This window comes from Eubalaena glacialis, chromosome 18, assembly GCF_028564815.1.
Source record: "Eubalaena glacialis isolate mEubGla1 chromosome 18, mEubGla1.1.hap2.+ XY, whole genome shotgun sequence".
Lineage (NCBI taxonomy): Eukaryota > Metazoa > Chordata > Mammalia > Artiodactyla > Balaenidae > Eubalaena > Eubalaena glacialis.
This window is the reverse complement of record NC_083733.1, coordinates 17,304,104-17,320,734: the sequence shown is the minus strand read 5'-3', so window position 1 is coordinate 17,320,734 and position 16,631 is coordinate 17,304,104. Positions and strand designations below refer to the sequence as shown.

General features: G+C 48.5%; 1 protein-coding gene across 3 annotated transcripts in view; it reads left to right on the top strand.

The window, feature by feature from the left end:
• The window catches only part of WWP2 (WW domain containing E3 ubiquitin protein ligase 2), a 145,579-nt gene that overhangs the window by 118,214 nt on the left and 10,734 nt on the right, over window positions 1–16,631 (top strand). For all 3 annotated transcript variants that reach the window (XM_061174378.1, XM_061174376.1, XM_061174377.1), the window contains exons 10-13: window positions 5,380–5,554; window positions 11,929–11,983; window positions 15,512–15,593; window positions 16,213–16,341. In XM_061174378.1, the coding sequence (XP_061030361.1) occupies window positions 5,380–5,554; window positions 11,929–11,983; window positions 15,512–15,593; window positions 16,213–16,341 (441 nt within the window). The remainder of the gene's footprint in view (window positions 1–5,379; window positions 5,555–11,928; window positions 11,984–15,511; window positions 15,594–16,212; window positions 16,342–16,631) is intronic.

Genomic DNA, 16,631 nt, shown 5'->3' with positions numbered 1-16,631 from the left:
AGTCTGATTCTCTAGGAATTCCTCCTGTTTCCAGACCCCCAGGTTGGGAAGCCTGACTTGGGGCTCAGAACCTTCACTCTAGTGGGTGGACTTCTGTGGTATAAGTGTTCTCCAGTTTGTGAGTCACCCACCCAGCAGTTATGGGACTTGATTTTATTGTGATTGTGCCCCTCCTACTATCTCATTGCGGCTTCTCCTTTGTCTTTGGATGTGGGGTGTCTTTTTTGGTGAGTTCCAGTGTCTTCCTGTCGACGATTGTTCAGCAGTTAGTTGTGATTCCAGTGCTCTCACAAGAGGGAGTGAGCGCACATCCTTCTACTCCGTCATCTTGAACCAATCTCCCTATGACACACGTATTTAAAAGTGGTGGTAACTCTGTAAGTGTGCTGGTTGCTTGCCTCTTAACCTCTCTGGTCTATAAGTTATTTAGACCTTGACCTGGTGAACATTTGAATGGAATCTAAATGAAGATATTTAATGGTATTTTCTAAGAATGGCTGAGGATTTACTCTTCTTTAAGTATTGAGGTGGAATACTAGACCCAGCTTTCTTATTTTCAGGATAGTTTTAATGTTGTATTGTGAGATGGCTCAGCTCTGCAACCCCTATAGCCTATGAGTTCTTCCTGAGTTTTAGGCCCAGACCTTTAAGCCCCTGGCACTTAGTTCTGCTATGTAATAGGGAACCCAGAGAGAACAGAATGCTCAAGCTTTCATTGCTAATTAATGGGAGAAGTTCCGCCCTGGGGAAGTATTACCATGGTGAGAGCAGCCTTGAAACTACAGATGGAGCCATTATATCAGCAGACCTAGACATCCAGGAGCGAGATTGAACCAAAGGATTCAGTTTATCATGGCCATCCCCTTCTGTCCCACCCATGGGACACTTGTATGAAGACCGGTCATTTTATCCAGGAGAAAAAAGTATTGGACCTGGTAGTTAAGGATGAATGCAGTAATTTGCTGTTTAGTCATTCTTAGATGGTTCTCAAACTTGAGGTGAGCAGGGAGAGTGATCACCATAGAGCATGGTATTGGGGAGGCCTCATAGGGGGCTTAGACTTGGTCTTTAGGAAAGGCTGAGGGGTGGACTTCAGTGAGAAGAGGAAGGTGATCCAGGTTGGGAGAACACTGTGAATGTAAAAGCTGTGTTTAGGGAATGATGCATGGAGCAGTTTTGCTCGAGTGGAGGGTTTGTGTGAAACAAAGATGCTCCAAGTGTGTACAGCAAGGCCCCTGGGTTTGGTGCAGATGCCCCCTGGAACCAAACAACATGAAAGGGCTGACCTGGCCTCCAGCCACTGCTCTGTTTTTGTAGATTGTGATTCTGCGTAAGATTTTACCTGCAACCAAGGGTGTGATTATGCTGCTTAGAAGTTTGAAATTCACCAGTGCAGAGGACTTCTAGTTAAACATATGGATCCAACATGTGTTTATTTCCATTCCTTCCTGAAAACCCACTAAAATAGCAATAAAGGTTATAAAAAAGTATAATGATAAAGGAATGGAAGAGGAGAAAAAGCATATGGGAGATTGTAATCAGAGTTTAGTTGCTGATGGATAAATGGCAGAGTTGCGAAAGCTGAAACCCAAGCTTCCGGTGTGGGGTTTCCACCCGGAAGGCAGCCAATTTGCACCATGGAGCCCTGGAAAGCCTCAGTGATCAGAGACATATGGGGTGTGTGTGTGAATGTGTATGTGTATGTGTAAGGAGACAAAAAACTTGGAAGTTTAAAATTTGTGCAGGGAGCAGCTAGATTTCTAGGTTGTCAGCCATCGCTCCCAACCCTCTGCCATATGTATGTGTGCACACACAGACATGCACACACACAGACATGCACACACACACATGTTCACATACACACACGCACAGCCATGTGAGTGCTGCTAGTGTAAGAAGTTCTGGGAGAGTAGAACCAGCGTGGAGAACACAGCCATAGCCGAAGGCAGAGATGAACTCAGGAAAAAGGGATTAAGTGAGGATGCTGTCTCCAGGGTAAAGACTGGAAGGTTTTTTTTGCTGGGGAAAGTGACCAGTCTAAGGGAAGAAAACTATAGATTGTGATATTTGGGGATCTTCTAGTGAAACAGCTGAGTGAATCCAGAAATCAGCTTTTAGACATTTTAACACTCAGGTGTGAGGGTTGAAATAAAGTCATCTTCGGACATGCAGGGTTTCAAAAAATTAACTTTGGTGCATCCTTTCTCAGAAACTCCTAGATGATTTCTTCTACCAGACAAGAGGAAACAGAGAAAGAAGTCCTGAGATGCAGGACACAGGGGACTCAGTTCAGGGGCCAAGAGGAGGGTGAGGGAAGATGACTCAGGGCAGGAATGTAGAGCAGGCAGGCCTGGAGGACAGCTGTCCACGCTGGACAAAGGGTGCCTGGAGAAATGAGGCCCAGAGTTAAGTGATCCTGGGGGGCCACCAGCCCTGTCAGAATCTGGGGGTAAATTTGTGATAGGTCCTTGAAAACCAAGCAGAATAAAACACGCAATTCTTAACTCTAGAGAAAAAGAAAAAGGTGTACAAGTAAGGAAATGTATGTATGGTATTCTACAAAGTCATAATCCAAACTCTGAATATTGAGTTAGTGATGGTTTTCTAAATTGGGAGGATGGGGGAAGAGAGAGCATTGTGTGTGTTGGGGGGTGGAGTACAAGAACTAAATCCTCAGCTTTGCTAGTGGAAAGTCCATAAGTATTATCTAATTTGGCAGAAATCAAGAAATTATGGAGTAAGCATTTATTTAGAAGTACGACTGTCAATAGAAGAAGCAGTCAAGAGCTGAAAGTCGTTGTTGCCTCTGGGGAGCAGAAATCAGCAGTGGGGAGAAGGAGGCAGGAGACACTGGTTTTCATTGTACCTCCTGCAGTACTGTTTGTGTTTCAAACTATAGATACATGATTCCTTTGCTAACAAATAAAAATAAATAAAAATCAGTGGTTGGGAGAATTTATGAGAAAGGTGGGAAGGTTCCAGATTATTGTGAGCCTTGAATACTGATTCAAGGTTTTGACTTGAGCCTGACATAAGGAGTCAGTCTGTTGGGGTTACCCTGATGGCAGTTTGTTGGCTGGATTGGATAAAGAGATTAGTTCAGAGATAGTTGGACGTAGAAATGGAAAGTCAAGGGCAGGGAGACAAATAAAAAGAAGCCCTTGGGCTGAGTGGCTTACTGACATCAGTAGGAAAGGAAGAGTCGGGAATGATGGTGTTGTTTCATGCCTGGGAGGAGGACTGATGGAGGGAGGACGGGGAAAGGCTCAGGTTTGGGGCGAGAGGGATGGCATTTAGTTGAATCCAAAGTGACAGCAGGTCAGGACGGCAAGGCAGTCCAGCAAGCAGAATCCAGACGCAGTCTGTGAACAGGGACTGGGAACTACTTGAGGAGAAGCCATTTTTAGGGAGGCTTTGAGTTTGATAGAATTGTTGAAGGGGTGGCAACAAAAGTCAGCTAGGAGGCTAACCCTGAAAGCTGAGGAAAGTATCAGACCAAAGCGCCATAGTCATGTGAATAAGATCAGAATTCAGAGATGATACGAGAAGGTAGTTAGGGAACAAAGACCTTCCAACACTTTGGAATCGTACAGTGTAATCCATTTTGGGTTCCTTTTCCGTTGGGTTAACCCCGTTTTCTTCAGTGGTATCTCTCTCTTATTTTTTTAAAACTCCTTTTCTCCCCCTTCCCCTTTCAAATTTATAATGGAAAATTCAGGCATACAGCAAATTTGATAGAATAGTACAATGAATCCCTTGTAACCATTGCCTGGTTCTAACAGTTAATAACATTTTGTTTTATCTGATCTTCCCACTTTTCAGGGGAGGGGACCAATGAATTGTAAAGCAAATCCCAGTCATCATATCCTTGGATCCATAAATACATCACATACACCTCTAACAGATGAGTGTTTTGTTTTAAACATAACCAAAATACCATTATCCCACCCAACACAATTAACAATATTTCCTTACTTATGTCATACACAGTCTGTGTTGCGTTTTCCCCAATTGTCTTAAAAATGTTTTCACACTTGATTTGTTTGAATCAGATCCAAACTCAAGATCAACACATTGCTTTTGGCTGATCTCATAAGTCTCTCTTAATCTATAAGTTCCCCCACCCTTCCTTGTTTTTTTCTGGCTATTTATTTGTTGAAGATCCTGGGCATCTGTCTTGTAGAATTTCTCACATTCTGGATGTGGCTGATTGTGACTCCTGGTGTTGTGTTATATGTTCCTTTATTCCTTATCTTTCCTGGTAAACTGGTCATTAGATATGGAGGCTAAATTAGATTCAAATTCATTTTTGAAAATTGAAATATAATTTACACACAGTGAGATAAACAGATCTTAGTTATACAGTTCACTGAGCTTTGACAAATGCGTACACTTATGTAACTCACACTCCATCAAAATGTAAAATATTTCTATCACCCTGCGGAGTTCCCTTTCTTACTTTCTTTTGATCACTTCTTCCCTGTGTATGTGGAAATCAAGTTACATCTACCAAGCACAGCTGAGGATTTTTACTCTCTGTGCTAGCCCTGCCTTGCCCATGGATATTTTAGGGCCAACTTTGGAAAGATTGCTTCCTCAACAAAAGATAATGTGGAGAGTCCTGCTGTCATTTGCACCAACTCTTCTTCTCGTGATCATGCAACGTATTTTCACTGGCACCTTATATCAGGATAATTTCAGTTTCAAGGAACAAAAATTGGGATCCAAATTGGCTTGAATAATGAAGAGAATTCACTGCCTCATGTAACTAAAAATTCTAGATGTAGATCCTGGTTTCAAGTGAACCATGATCCAGTGGCTCAACAGTATCCCCAAGAGACTGGCTTTTTTCCCATTTTTCTGCTCTGCCATCTACTGGGTCAACTTCATATTGTGTTTGGGTCCAAGATGGTAGCCAGTCCCAGGACTGCATACTTTCTCAGTCATATCCGGCAAAGAAGAGAGACTATATTCTTCCCACCATAACTAGCAAAAGCCATGAGATTCATCCTGATTGGCTCAGCATAGGTCACTTGCCCACTCCTGGTCCAGTCAACAGTTCAACTCCAGGGTTGGGAGTACAGTCAGGTGCCCCAGAACCACTTGGATCTCTGACATGGAAATCAGGAGCTGTTGGTAAAGAGGGATTGGTGGCTGGGGGGGCAACCACAGATGTCTGCTAGAATCATCTAAGCCCTGGAAGCCTCCGTGACTGGAGCCCACCTGGCTGTGCCTCCCCGGAGCAGCCAAACTCCTGTGCCAGACCCCACACCAGACCCTTCCTCACCCTCCTCCTTGCCAGCCATCCTGAGATTTCTCTAGCATTTGAGCGGAGGGGCGAGGCGGTCACTATATTCATTCTGAGCTTGATGTTTGCAGCTGGGAGAAACGCACAGACCCCCGAGGCAGGTTCTACTACGTGGACCACAACACTCGGACCACCACCTGGCAGCGCCCCACGGCCGAGTACGTGCGGAACTATGAGCAGTGGCAGTCCCAGCGCAACCAGCTCCAGGGCGCCATGCAGCACTTCAGCCAGAGATTCCTCTACCAGGTGAGAGCGGGGGGCCAGCCACGAGGGAGGGGAGCCTCCCAGCGGCCACGCACGGCCACGCACATTCTCCGTCCACCTGTTTGGCGAGCAGGGAGAATGGTGGCTAGAAATGTCAGTGCTCTGACACTGGAGATTTTACTCATCACAGTGAAATTCCTCAAACTCCAGTGTTTCTAACTTAGTGACTCCATGTCCACCTTCTGTGTTTATGGACTCAGGACGTGTATCTGAAACTGAATTCCCCGATCTTCCTTCCAGGACTGGATTTCTCTTCTGGTCCCTCCATCCAGGTCCATTTACCCAGACTTGAGACCTGAAGTTTGCTGTGACCTCTCCCATACCTTGCCTTTTCAAGTCAAAGCAGTCACCCAAATCCTTCCCTTTCTATTGCTGCTACTGGTTTTCTTTAGATGTTTATTATCTGACAGGTTCTGAAGGATGGAGGGACCTTAAAGTTCATCTGGATTTGGGGTGGGCAAACTATGGCCTTTGGGCCAAATGGGCCCCCAGCTAGTTTTGTAAATAAAGTTTTATAGGAACACAAGCACACCCCATAGTGTGGGTATTGACTGTGGCTGCTTTCATGCTACAATGGCAGAGTTGAGTAGCCACAACAAAGACCAGGTGGCCCATAAAGCCTAAAATATTTTTGTGGCCCTTTACAGAAAAAGTGTATTGACCACCGGTCTAGATCAGCCTTCTTCTATCTGATTCCTGATTTTCCTCTGTCCCTCCCACCTGAATGGTTAAGGCAGCCTTGGAATTGTCTCTTTGCTGTCATTCTCTCTCCTCCAATCTGTACTGCCTGTTTCTAGCAGAGCAGTCTTCAAATATCACTGTCATTTTGTCACTTTTTTTTTTTCTTTTTAATTTTTTGGCCGTGCCACGCAGCTGCGGGATCTTAGTTTCCCAACCAGGGATCGAACCTGGGTCCCCTGCAGTGGAAGCTTGGAGTCCTAACCACTGGACCACCAGGGAATTCCCCATTTTGTCACTTTTTAAAAAAATCACTGTGGAAGATTTAAGGAATGGGGCTTTGCTCTACATTATTAATCACTGGCTCAAAACCTTCTGTGGTCATTACCTACAGAATAACATTTAAACCTTCTCGTCCAGAAGTCAGAGTGTTGTGGTCCCAAATTAACTGTCTAATGGTCTCCCATACTGGGTCCCTTTAGGAACCTTCCTTCCTGGGTCTCTCTCTCATTAGAGGCCCTACCAGCAGCCTGGTGCTTGGTGGGGAGCCCAGCCACACAGCTTCTTTGGCAGAGAGAAGTGGGATTCCCAAGTTGGAACTCTGATTACATTTTCTCAGAGCCCCTTGAACATGAAGCTTTGTTCCCTCTGCAGTGGAACCTGCACAGGGTGTGGTATATCGGAAGTTGGAAACTTTTTGAGCTGGTCTAGGACATCACCACGTTTAACTCACACTGTTTCTATTTGAAATGAACTTTAACCCCACAACCCATTTCTAAATGCTCAGAAAACCTGTAATTCCAGCTAATAGCATTCATCATCAGCTTTGCCGTCATTTCCAGCTCTTTCTCTGCTCACCCAAAGCAGGAGCTACCCCATCAACCAGAAGGCATGGTGGCATTGGCCTTGGCTGGCTTGTTCCTTCTTCTGTCTGTGGGGGCTGATTGCTTATCATACAGTGTTTCCTTAGTATGGATGAGCAGAAAGTCTGGTGTTTGTCACGTTGAGTTGCCTCCAAGGTAGCTATGATGCCTGTCTACAACCCGTGCCCAGTGGTCTACCTGGTGCAGCACTGCTGGGCATCTGGCCTCCCACTCCACAGCCCCCTTCATACATGCCGGGCATCCGGTTCTGGCATGTTTCAAAATTGGGTGGAATCTGGTTCTTCTCTGCATTTCATAAATTATTCCTTTTGAGCTGGGCCCCAAAGACTTTCCCTGCCATTTTCTTGGGTGGTCATGGCTGCAAAACTGGAAAGGTCTGGGCATCTTTGTCCTCTGACTTAGAGACGAGGACGCGTTTTAGGAGTCTCACATGGTTTTGTCTCCCTGTTTACCCGACTTCTTAAATTAAAAAAGAAAACTCCATTGAAGGACTCTTTTTTTTTTCCTACCCTCCCATGCACTGTGTAGGTTCTGTCAGTTGACCCAGATGTCTGGTGTGTGAAAGGGAAGATTCTGGAGCGCACGTCTGCTCGGTCTTTTGGAGCCTTCATTCCTCTCTCCTGTCTCCCTCATTTTAGCAACATCATTCCAGGCCTGCAGAGGTAGAACTTTGACTTGGAGTGCCCCCTAAAAGTAAAAATTCAGCGCTTGAAAGAAAATGTTCTCTCTGAGTCCTCTAACATGGTTTTCTCAGCTTGGCTGGGGATCCAGGAGGGTTCTGGATGGAGGTGATGGTTCCCTTTTGTTCCTGAAACAAGACTCATATTGAAAAACATGGTAGGAATCTTTTTTGGGTCAGCTTTCAATGTCTCTCTGTTGATTTCCCTTCCCTCTGGATTTGGTTTGCCCCTCTTGTTTGCTATGGTGCCATGTCCTGGTTACAAGTAAGAAGAGTCGCTTTCATAGAGTTATTTTGGGGTTTGGCCTTGGCCCAGGGTTTGACTCGGAAGACTTAAGAGCTGATACTATACCATTGGCTTCCCCTTCTCCTCCTCCTCCTCCTGCTGCTGGGCTGAAACCAGACCTTGTTCTTCTTTGCTGCCTGCAGAGAACACGAAATACAGTTCAATATGGGAAATCAAGGGAATCCCAGATGGCAGTCTCCTGCAATTCCTTCCTGCCTCAATGCATACCTTTTTCGGTCTCGCTGTTATCATCCCCTTATCTCTGACACGTTTCCCTCTCCTGACGCCCCAGTGTGCCGTTGTTACTTGCGATCTTCGTGCACATACTTGCGCTTGGCCGCTGCAGTTTCGATTTCGATTTGCCCTCTGTTTTGTGGTCCTGCTGCGGTCCACCGAGCATGCCCAGCCCAGTCGTGTGCATCTTGTAATTGCGACGGGACTCTGCTTGCAGCCTACTACTATTTCTGTGGCAACTCCTCCTCCACTCCTGCCTGATGCTCCCCCTGATAAACAAAGGTGTAGCCAGCATTGGCAAGACTGAAGCAAATCATCCTGCGGCTCCTAACGTATGGACGCCAAAGTGCTTTATCCAGAAACAGACAACTTGTTTCTTGCTCTGCAAAGAGCCCCTTGGATCAAATTCTCAAGCACCTGGGTTTTGTTCTGTGCCCACTGGGTGCATCCTTAAAAAAAAAAAAAAAAAAAAAAAATGGAGCCTGCCTTCCACACTGTAACCTCTATGCCCTTCCCAGAGCTTGTCTTGCCCTCGGCTGTATTTGCTAGACATTCTTTATTTCTGAGTTTGTATCTTAAAATATTACTGGGACTAAATGCTTTTAGTCCCTAAGGGACTTGAACTCATGTGAGCCCTCTGGCTCATGGCCTGCACCCCAGTTCTTCCACCCCAGGGACGGTTACCAGGAAAATTATTCAACAGCATCCCTTTCTCTTCTTAATAATAAAGGAAACTGTCTTGTCTCTTAGAGTCACCTGCACATCCCAGGATCTCTTTTCTGACCGCAGTCCCCTCCCCCACCATACCCCTTTCTCTGTGCTTTTCCAGCCATGCTCCAGGTAACACTTGGGATCTCTCATTTCAGGGGAAGGTGTGGTAGGAGAGAAGGGGCAGTTGGTTGGCTCACTGGAGATGTGGGGTTTTTGGGTTTTGGTTTTCTGGCCAGGGTATATAGCTTTTAATTTTTTGTGTCTTCTTGGCTTCTGTTCACTTCCTTTAAACATTTTTCAAGTTGTACTATATACGTTAGGGAAGAAATATCCAAAATAATCAAGTGCTTTGCTTTAACCGTAAGAGGTAAAATCATTATGAGCGTCAACTTCCACTGACCCATTTCACGTGTCGCTCGTGTTTATCAGTCTCTGGTCTCTCTCCCTTCCTGTCCGCCTCCTCTTCTCTCCACCTCTAGGGATGAGAATGAGAGGATACTAAAGGCATTTTTCAAAAAACCACCTTCATGAAAGAGAGCCAACACTGTGTGAACATTTAATTTCTGACATTAAAAAAAAAAAAAAAAGGCAAAGGTTAAGAAAGGGGCCGTTAAACATTTTTTGTTTCTAGTTCAGTGCAGGTCACGAAGGCTGTCAGAAAAAAGACCTTTTGGTGTGTTGATTTGTAGAGTTAGGCAAGAGACGACTGTAAGCCCACTGAAGCCCAGTTGGTACCAGTTGGGAGCTAATTTCCCAGCAGAGCTCCTGAATGCTTTGCAGATCATCCACTTACTCTGGTGGGGGAGAAAAAAGGCCTGAATCAGCCAAAAAAATTGCACCAAATGCTGCTTCTTTTAATTTCTTAGAATGACCTTTTCTGTAGCCCTTCCCTTTTGCGAGGACACTGGTCCAGGTCAACGCTCACCTGCCGCCTTCTATTTGGCTTCATTGTCTGAAGCGCGTGCATGTTTCACAAGGTAGTTCCTTCCCTTCTGTTGCCGCGTGTTTTTTGTACCCACTGTTCTTGTTATGTATTAACTACGAAAAAGGTGGAGGAGCTTGGGTTTTATGACATGCCAACTCCCCTCACCTCGCCTCCCCTCCACACACACACCATAATAACCTCCGTGAATTGGGGAAGTTTTCTTTCAGCAGCCATCAGACAAATCGGAACGGTGGTGGGGGGTCGTAAGCACACCCTCGAGGCTGAGGGCAACATGCCCTAAATCCAGGACAGCCCAGCTTCCCGCACCTTCGAGCAGTTTCGCTCTGCCTGGTTAGGAGGCCCTCTGCTGGAAGGGGGCTCCGTCCCATCAAGGAACCTATGGTTTCAAGACTGAAACGTCTTTGTTGGAACTTGCTTTGGAAGAGTCGCTTGTAGCTGCCACCTCGGAAAGAAAGTTTCTCTGTCCTTTCAGCGGGGAGTGGAGGGAGGGCCGTGGAAGGGGGTTCGTTGGCAGTTGAGTTCTACCAATGTTTTCTCAAGCCGAGACTGAGCTCCATTCATCCTCCTGCCCGTGTGTGGCTCCACCGCCCCCAGACGGGGCCCGCCAGGCAGCCCGAAGTCTGCAGTGAGAACTTGATCCCCCTCATGTAACAATTAAATTTTAGTAAGTGAAATAAAAATGCTTTGGCACAAAAAAAAAAAAGAAAGAAAGAAAGGAAAAAAAAGGAGAGAGAGAGAGAAAGCAAGCCAGCGGGGAACAATACTTGTTTTATTTCAGTGTGAAGAGTCTTTGACAGCACCCCCGTTCCCCGCAGGCTATGAGAACTCTTGGGCCACTGCAGCCCTGCCCCAGGGACCCCGCAGCAGAATGAGGCTGGGGGTGAAGGTTCGAATGTAAACAGCGACCCTGAAGGCCCGGAGTTGTCTCCCCTTCTCTCTCTCTCTCCCTCGCTCTCTCTCTGTCTCTCTCTGTCTCTCTGTCTCTCTGTCTCTCTCTCTGTCTCTCTGTCTCTCTGTCTCTCTCTCCCTCTGTCTGTCTCTCTCTCTGTCTCTCTGTCTCTGTCTCTCTGTCTCTCCGTCTCTCCGTCTCTCCGTCTCTCTCTCTCTGTCTCTGTCTCTGTCTCTGTCTCTCTCTCTCTCTCTCTCTCTCTCTCTCTCTCTCTCTCTCTCTCTCTCTCTCTCTCGTCATCTCGCCCCAGCCCCACCTCCCCAGAAAGACGCACACAGAACACTGAACAACTTCAGGTTCAGGCCGGAGGAGAAGAAAGGTGCTTTGTGAAGGGAAGCAAAACATTCCTGGGGGAGGTGAGGGGCCCGGGGCCTGAATGTGCCCTCAGTCTGTCGCACACCGCTGCTGCCTCTCCCTGTGCACCCAGGAGGGAGGAGGGCCCAGCCCCCGGCCAGGAAGCTCTGGGCGTGGGCAGGGCTTGTGGGAATGATTTCATTGGAAAGGCCTGCGATATTTTTTCCCCTCCCGTGTGTGGTTCTTGGAGAAAGTTGGAGGTGGTGGTGATTGCAGTCGCCTTGGCCGCCTTGAGCAGGAGCTGAGCGGCTGACGCACCAGCCGGCCGCGCTTTGCCGGGCAGCCCCGCTCGGGCCCTCCTCCTGCTGCGCCTGGGGCCGGCTCCCGGCCTGGCCTGGGGGCGTCCTGGCCCACCTTCCTCTGCACACCTCTCCCTCCCCCTCGCTCCACCCTCTCCACAACCCGTCTGGGCCCTCAGCATGCAGGGTTCTTTTTTGGTATTTCTTCTTCTTTGAAGACTTTCGAGAGGAGCAGATGCCGCCTAAGGCCCCACCGTATACTCTGCAAAGTGCTAAAATGTGGAAACCAGTCCTTGGCATTTTTATTTTTATCGATTGATTTATTTTTAACCAGTGGGCTTTTTTTTTTTTTTTTTTTTTTTAACTTCTGTGTTCTGCTGTGTTTCTTGTGTTTAGTCTTCGAGTGCTTCCACTGACCATGACCCACTGGGCCCCCTCCCTCCTGGCTGGGGTAAGTACTGAATTCTCCTTCTGTGCCCTCAGCCGCATCAGCTGATGCTCTGTTGTGCTCTGTCCTCTTTCCCTGCACATCTTCTCACTTCCCTGCCTCGGTTCCCCGTTTCTATTCTCTCCAGCACACCCTCTGGGGATACCCAGCTGGAGCAGTTGCAGGTGATGGAGCTGGAAGGCTGGGAAAGTAACTGAGTTCCCCTGCACCCCTCTAGCACTCACCTGCCACAGCTGCAGGGGGGGTGACCTTATGAGAGAAATCCCCCAGCAGCCTTGGGACTGTTGGGTTGTGGTGCTGACTTTCAAGGTGTCTCCTCAAGAATCCATCCTATTTGATGAAGGCATTTTGACACGGGCTGATTCCCAGATGCATTTGTTTCAGGTCCGTGGCTGTCTGCTTAGACACCTTACCAAACCTTTCTCTGCAGCTGAGATGTTGGAGGACTTCAGCCTGATTTTGACTTCAGCCGCCTTTTTATTTATGATAACGGCTGTGAAAGGGGCCAGAGGGAAGCAGATAAGAGAGTTGAGTGTGGGCTGGTGATGTTATGAAAGTGCACTGTTGCTAGTTAATAATGTTGTACTGGATTCTCCTTGTCACTGGAGAACTCCAAGTCCTTGGTGTGATTTGCCAATAATGAGTTAGAGGGATGCACAACCATGTCTTGGGTGAGATGGTGTGCCTTATGGCTATTCTGGGAAGGAGTGGCCATGCACAAAGGGGTCATGAGAGATGGCAGGACCCAGCACATTCTGCAGCTCCGAGCTGGGTCAGGGTTTTGTTCAGCATGTACGACAGGAGTCCCTGGGAGCTGAAGAGGGCCGTTTTTGCAGGAATTGTGGGTCAGGTTTAGTTTGTTTGTTAGACCAGCAGAAGACAGCGAATGCTGGTTTGATGGTGTTCACAGATAGTATTAAAATAGGCCGGGGTGTGCTCCCCAACAAAGACGAAGAAGCTGACAATGATAGGAAAAGCATCACCTGGAAAAGTGCAGCTTTTGAACTGGATCCTCTCCATCTCTCCATACAGACACAACTACTCCCTGGTAGTAATTTACAGGGTTGCATCAACCCCTATGGCCCTGCAGGGTATCAGTTAGTCAGTTACCACTGCGTGCCAGGGCACTTGGAACGGCCTCCTAGTCCTCCTAGTGGAAAATCTCAGATAGCGAGGCCTCCACACAGTTCTTGACTTTTCAGCTGGGGAATCCCTTAGGCACACAGCTGATCCACCCGGCTCCCTGAACCGATGAAAGGTCATTGTTCACTGTTGTCTCAGAGATCGGCAGCAAGTCAAATGTGAGAGGGTCAAACATAGGATCCCTGGCTGGGCAGGGGAAGACTCATCAGATGAAATAAGAATCTGTAAGGCTATCTGGCAGACCCTGTGAACTAGAGCAGGGGACCCAGAATTGTTCCTGGATCTGTAGAGTCAAGTGATTTATTTCTGTACCAGTTCTGCTAAACGATGGTCACCAAGAAAGAGCAGCTTATAGGGTCTCGAAAACAGCTCCTAGAAGCCAGGTGTGAAATATTTGAGATGGGAATAGGAGCCATGGTCGGAGTCAGTGCTGTTTACAAATGATCAGGGGAACACACAAGACCGTAATGATACGAAACTGAGAGGAAAAGAACATCTGGCCGAGGGCCAGGGAACCTTCCTGATCAAATCCTTTGGGCTTTGTGTTAGCTTCCCCAGGGCTGTGGCAGGGTCATCTCCCCAGGGGGAGTTAAGATTGAACAGAAAGTATAGCAAAACCAAAGGAGAGTTGCATTTAGTGCAAGCCTGCTGTCAAGTCTCCTGTGCTCAGTCCTGGGTCCCTTTCTACTCCTCTAGGAGAGATCCCACATTCTCCCTGAGCACCGACCCAGGGGTCAGAGCACCTGAGGTTTAAGATCCACATCGTCTCAGCTGCTCTGACCCTGGGCATGTGACTGAATGCTCCCGAGTCCATTTCTTCCTAAATGGGGTCAAGCTAGATGTCACCTAAGGACTTTCCCAGCTCCCAGACTACGACCTTGCATGCAGCAAGGTGGTTCCAGTGGGCCATGAAAGGCCTCCACGCAGCAACAAGGGCACTTCCCGGCTGGACAGATCCACCCGCCTCGGCTTTGGCCCTTGGCAGAGAACACGCGGGAGGATCTAGTTCAAAGCAGAAGCTTCCGGGCTGGGAGCGGCTCCTTCTTCCCCTCAGAACCCTGTCGGGAAGCTGGTCTTCTGTGGGACGGTCCCACAGGCTGTTCTGAGGTGACGGTAGCTCTGTAGCAATCCCAGTCACCTTCTTTTCTTTCTTTCGAGTCTCTTGTTTTTGAAATTTCCATCAAGTAGTGGATACCAGGTAAGTCAGACAGAGACCAGGACCGTGGGTTGATACTGTGAACATTGCAACCTGCTACTCAAGGAGAGGGGGCTGGGCTCCCTAGTTCTGTGTCTTTTTCAGCTTTTGGTTTCCCTGTAGCTTCTGGAACTGATTATTTTTATTTCTTTAATTTCTCCCTGTCATCGTAAAAGAGGGAGGGCCATGAGCATTGTTTGTTTTCAGGACAGAAACAGGTTTGAAAGCCCAGGAACTTTGAGCTGGGAAAGGTGACCGCTCTTGGGTTCGGAGTCTTGCTCCGGTCTTGCCTGCCATCCACCTGGAGCTGATGGTCGCCCCTTTCAATCCCTGTTAAAGACCAGAATCACCAGCTGGAGTTGAGTTTGCCCCTGGAGCCCAGAGTTTCTCCCTCAAACGACTCAGCGCCATTGTTAGTACACCAGTAAAAGGGCAAGAGGGTAAATGTTGTCCAGAGAATAGAAAGTATGTCTGAGCTCCCCAAACACTGCCCCATCTCGAAGCACACACTTAGGTATAAGACCAAGATGGCACTGTAAGTGCCCACAACCACAGGTGTCTCTTGGCATGTATGCAACATAGAGGTTTTGCTGGGATGTAGGAGTTTGAGAACAAAACTTTGCCTTTAAGCAGGGGGGTATGTAGGCCCTGTGGTGCAGAGCGCTGATCAGAGAGGGATGAAGGAAAATGCAGCCACCCCACAGTGACCCTGCCTGTGGGACAGGGGCACCTGGGTCGGCTGCATCCAGTGGATGGAGGGGTTGCAGAACCAGAGAGCAGCCGTGATGGACTGGGGTGGGGACCAGGATCCAGGGGAGGCTGGGCTGTGCCTCCACTTTGCACACAGCTGGATGCAATTATGCCTCTGGTTTCAGTTGGGCTGCTCCCCCTTCGTGTTGCCACACCGCCCCCTTGCCTCCAGCAAATCAACCAACCAAAGATGGTGTTTGATCTGGAGTTGAAAATGTGTATATCCCTCCCCTACTCCCCAGTAGGGCAAGATTCTCTTTGTCCTTCTTGCCAGTGACAGATGTGAGTGAGCCAGGCTCGCGCTGGTTAAACTTCTCTAACAGGTTAGGAACAGGGGTAGAAGTTCAGACCCAGCACCCGGGAGGTGGGAGTCAGAGGGGAGAGGACATGGGCTCAAGACGTCTCAATCTGAGAGTCTGCTTTTCCTTCTTCTCCCCTGGCAGAGAAGAGACAGGACAACGGACGGGTGTATTACGTGAACCATAACACACGCACTACCCAGTGGGAGGACCCTCGGACCCAGGGGTAAGGACTCAGGCCAGGAGGGGTCTGGGCTGGGCCCTGTGCACCTCCAGTACTGGCCCAGTGGCCTTGGACTGCATTTGTCCTCCACGGCCGATGTTCTGGGACCTTCGGCCACACACAGGTGCCCTGAGACCCTCATGATATGGTGTTGGCCCATTGAGAGCTTGAAAGTGGCACCTTAAGTTGGCCTTCCTCGTGGATACAGCGTGGCCTGGCTGGCAGGTGCTGCTGGTCTCTGTGCCAATTGTGCAGGCTGCCGATCGTGTGATTTCAGAAGGGTTGAGAACCCTGCCCCAACACTGTCAACTCCCCACCCCCCAGAAGCTAGTCTGGGATGGAGCACTGGGTGCCTTGGGATTGCTGGTGCCCGCTCAGGCCACGGCCATCCACCCAGGGCTGGTTCTTTGGCCCTGGGACAGTAGATGACCTCTCTCTGCTGCAGAACCATCCTCAGGACTTGGGTACTGCCAAGCACATTTCCTCAAGGCCCACCCTCAAGGGCTCTGCAGGGCCTGGGTGAAAACAGAGAGAAAGCAGCACTTCAGGGACCCCAGCCTCCTTAGCATGGAGGCCCAGAAGGTGAGGCCAGCCCTTAGCTCCTCTCTTCCCATGTTTCCAGGATGATCCAGGAACCAGCTCTGCCCCCAGGGTGGGAGATGAAGTACACCAGCGAGGGGGTGCGTTACTTCGTGGACCACAATACCCGCACCACCACCTTTAAGGATCCTCGCCCAGGGTTTGAGTCTGGGTAAGGACTTTGCACAGGTGACATCACTCTTAGCACAGGCCTGGTATAGCTGCTCTTACTGCCCTCTAGTGGCCAGTTTTGATGTCACACTAGTGGGGATGTGGAGGGAAGGGGCTACTCTATTTACTCAGAATAACACTGGGGGTCTTTCTCTAAAAGCAAGAGGTCTGGCTTTCTTTTTTTAAAATAAATTTATTTATTTATTTATTTTTGGCTGCGTTGGGTCTTCATTGCTGCATGTGGGCTTTCTCTAGTTGCGGCGAGCGGGGGCTACTCTGTTGCAGAGCACG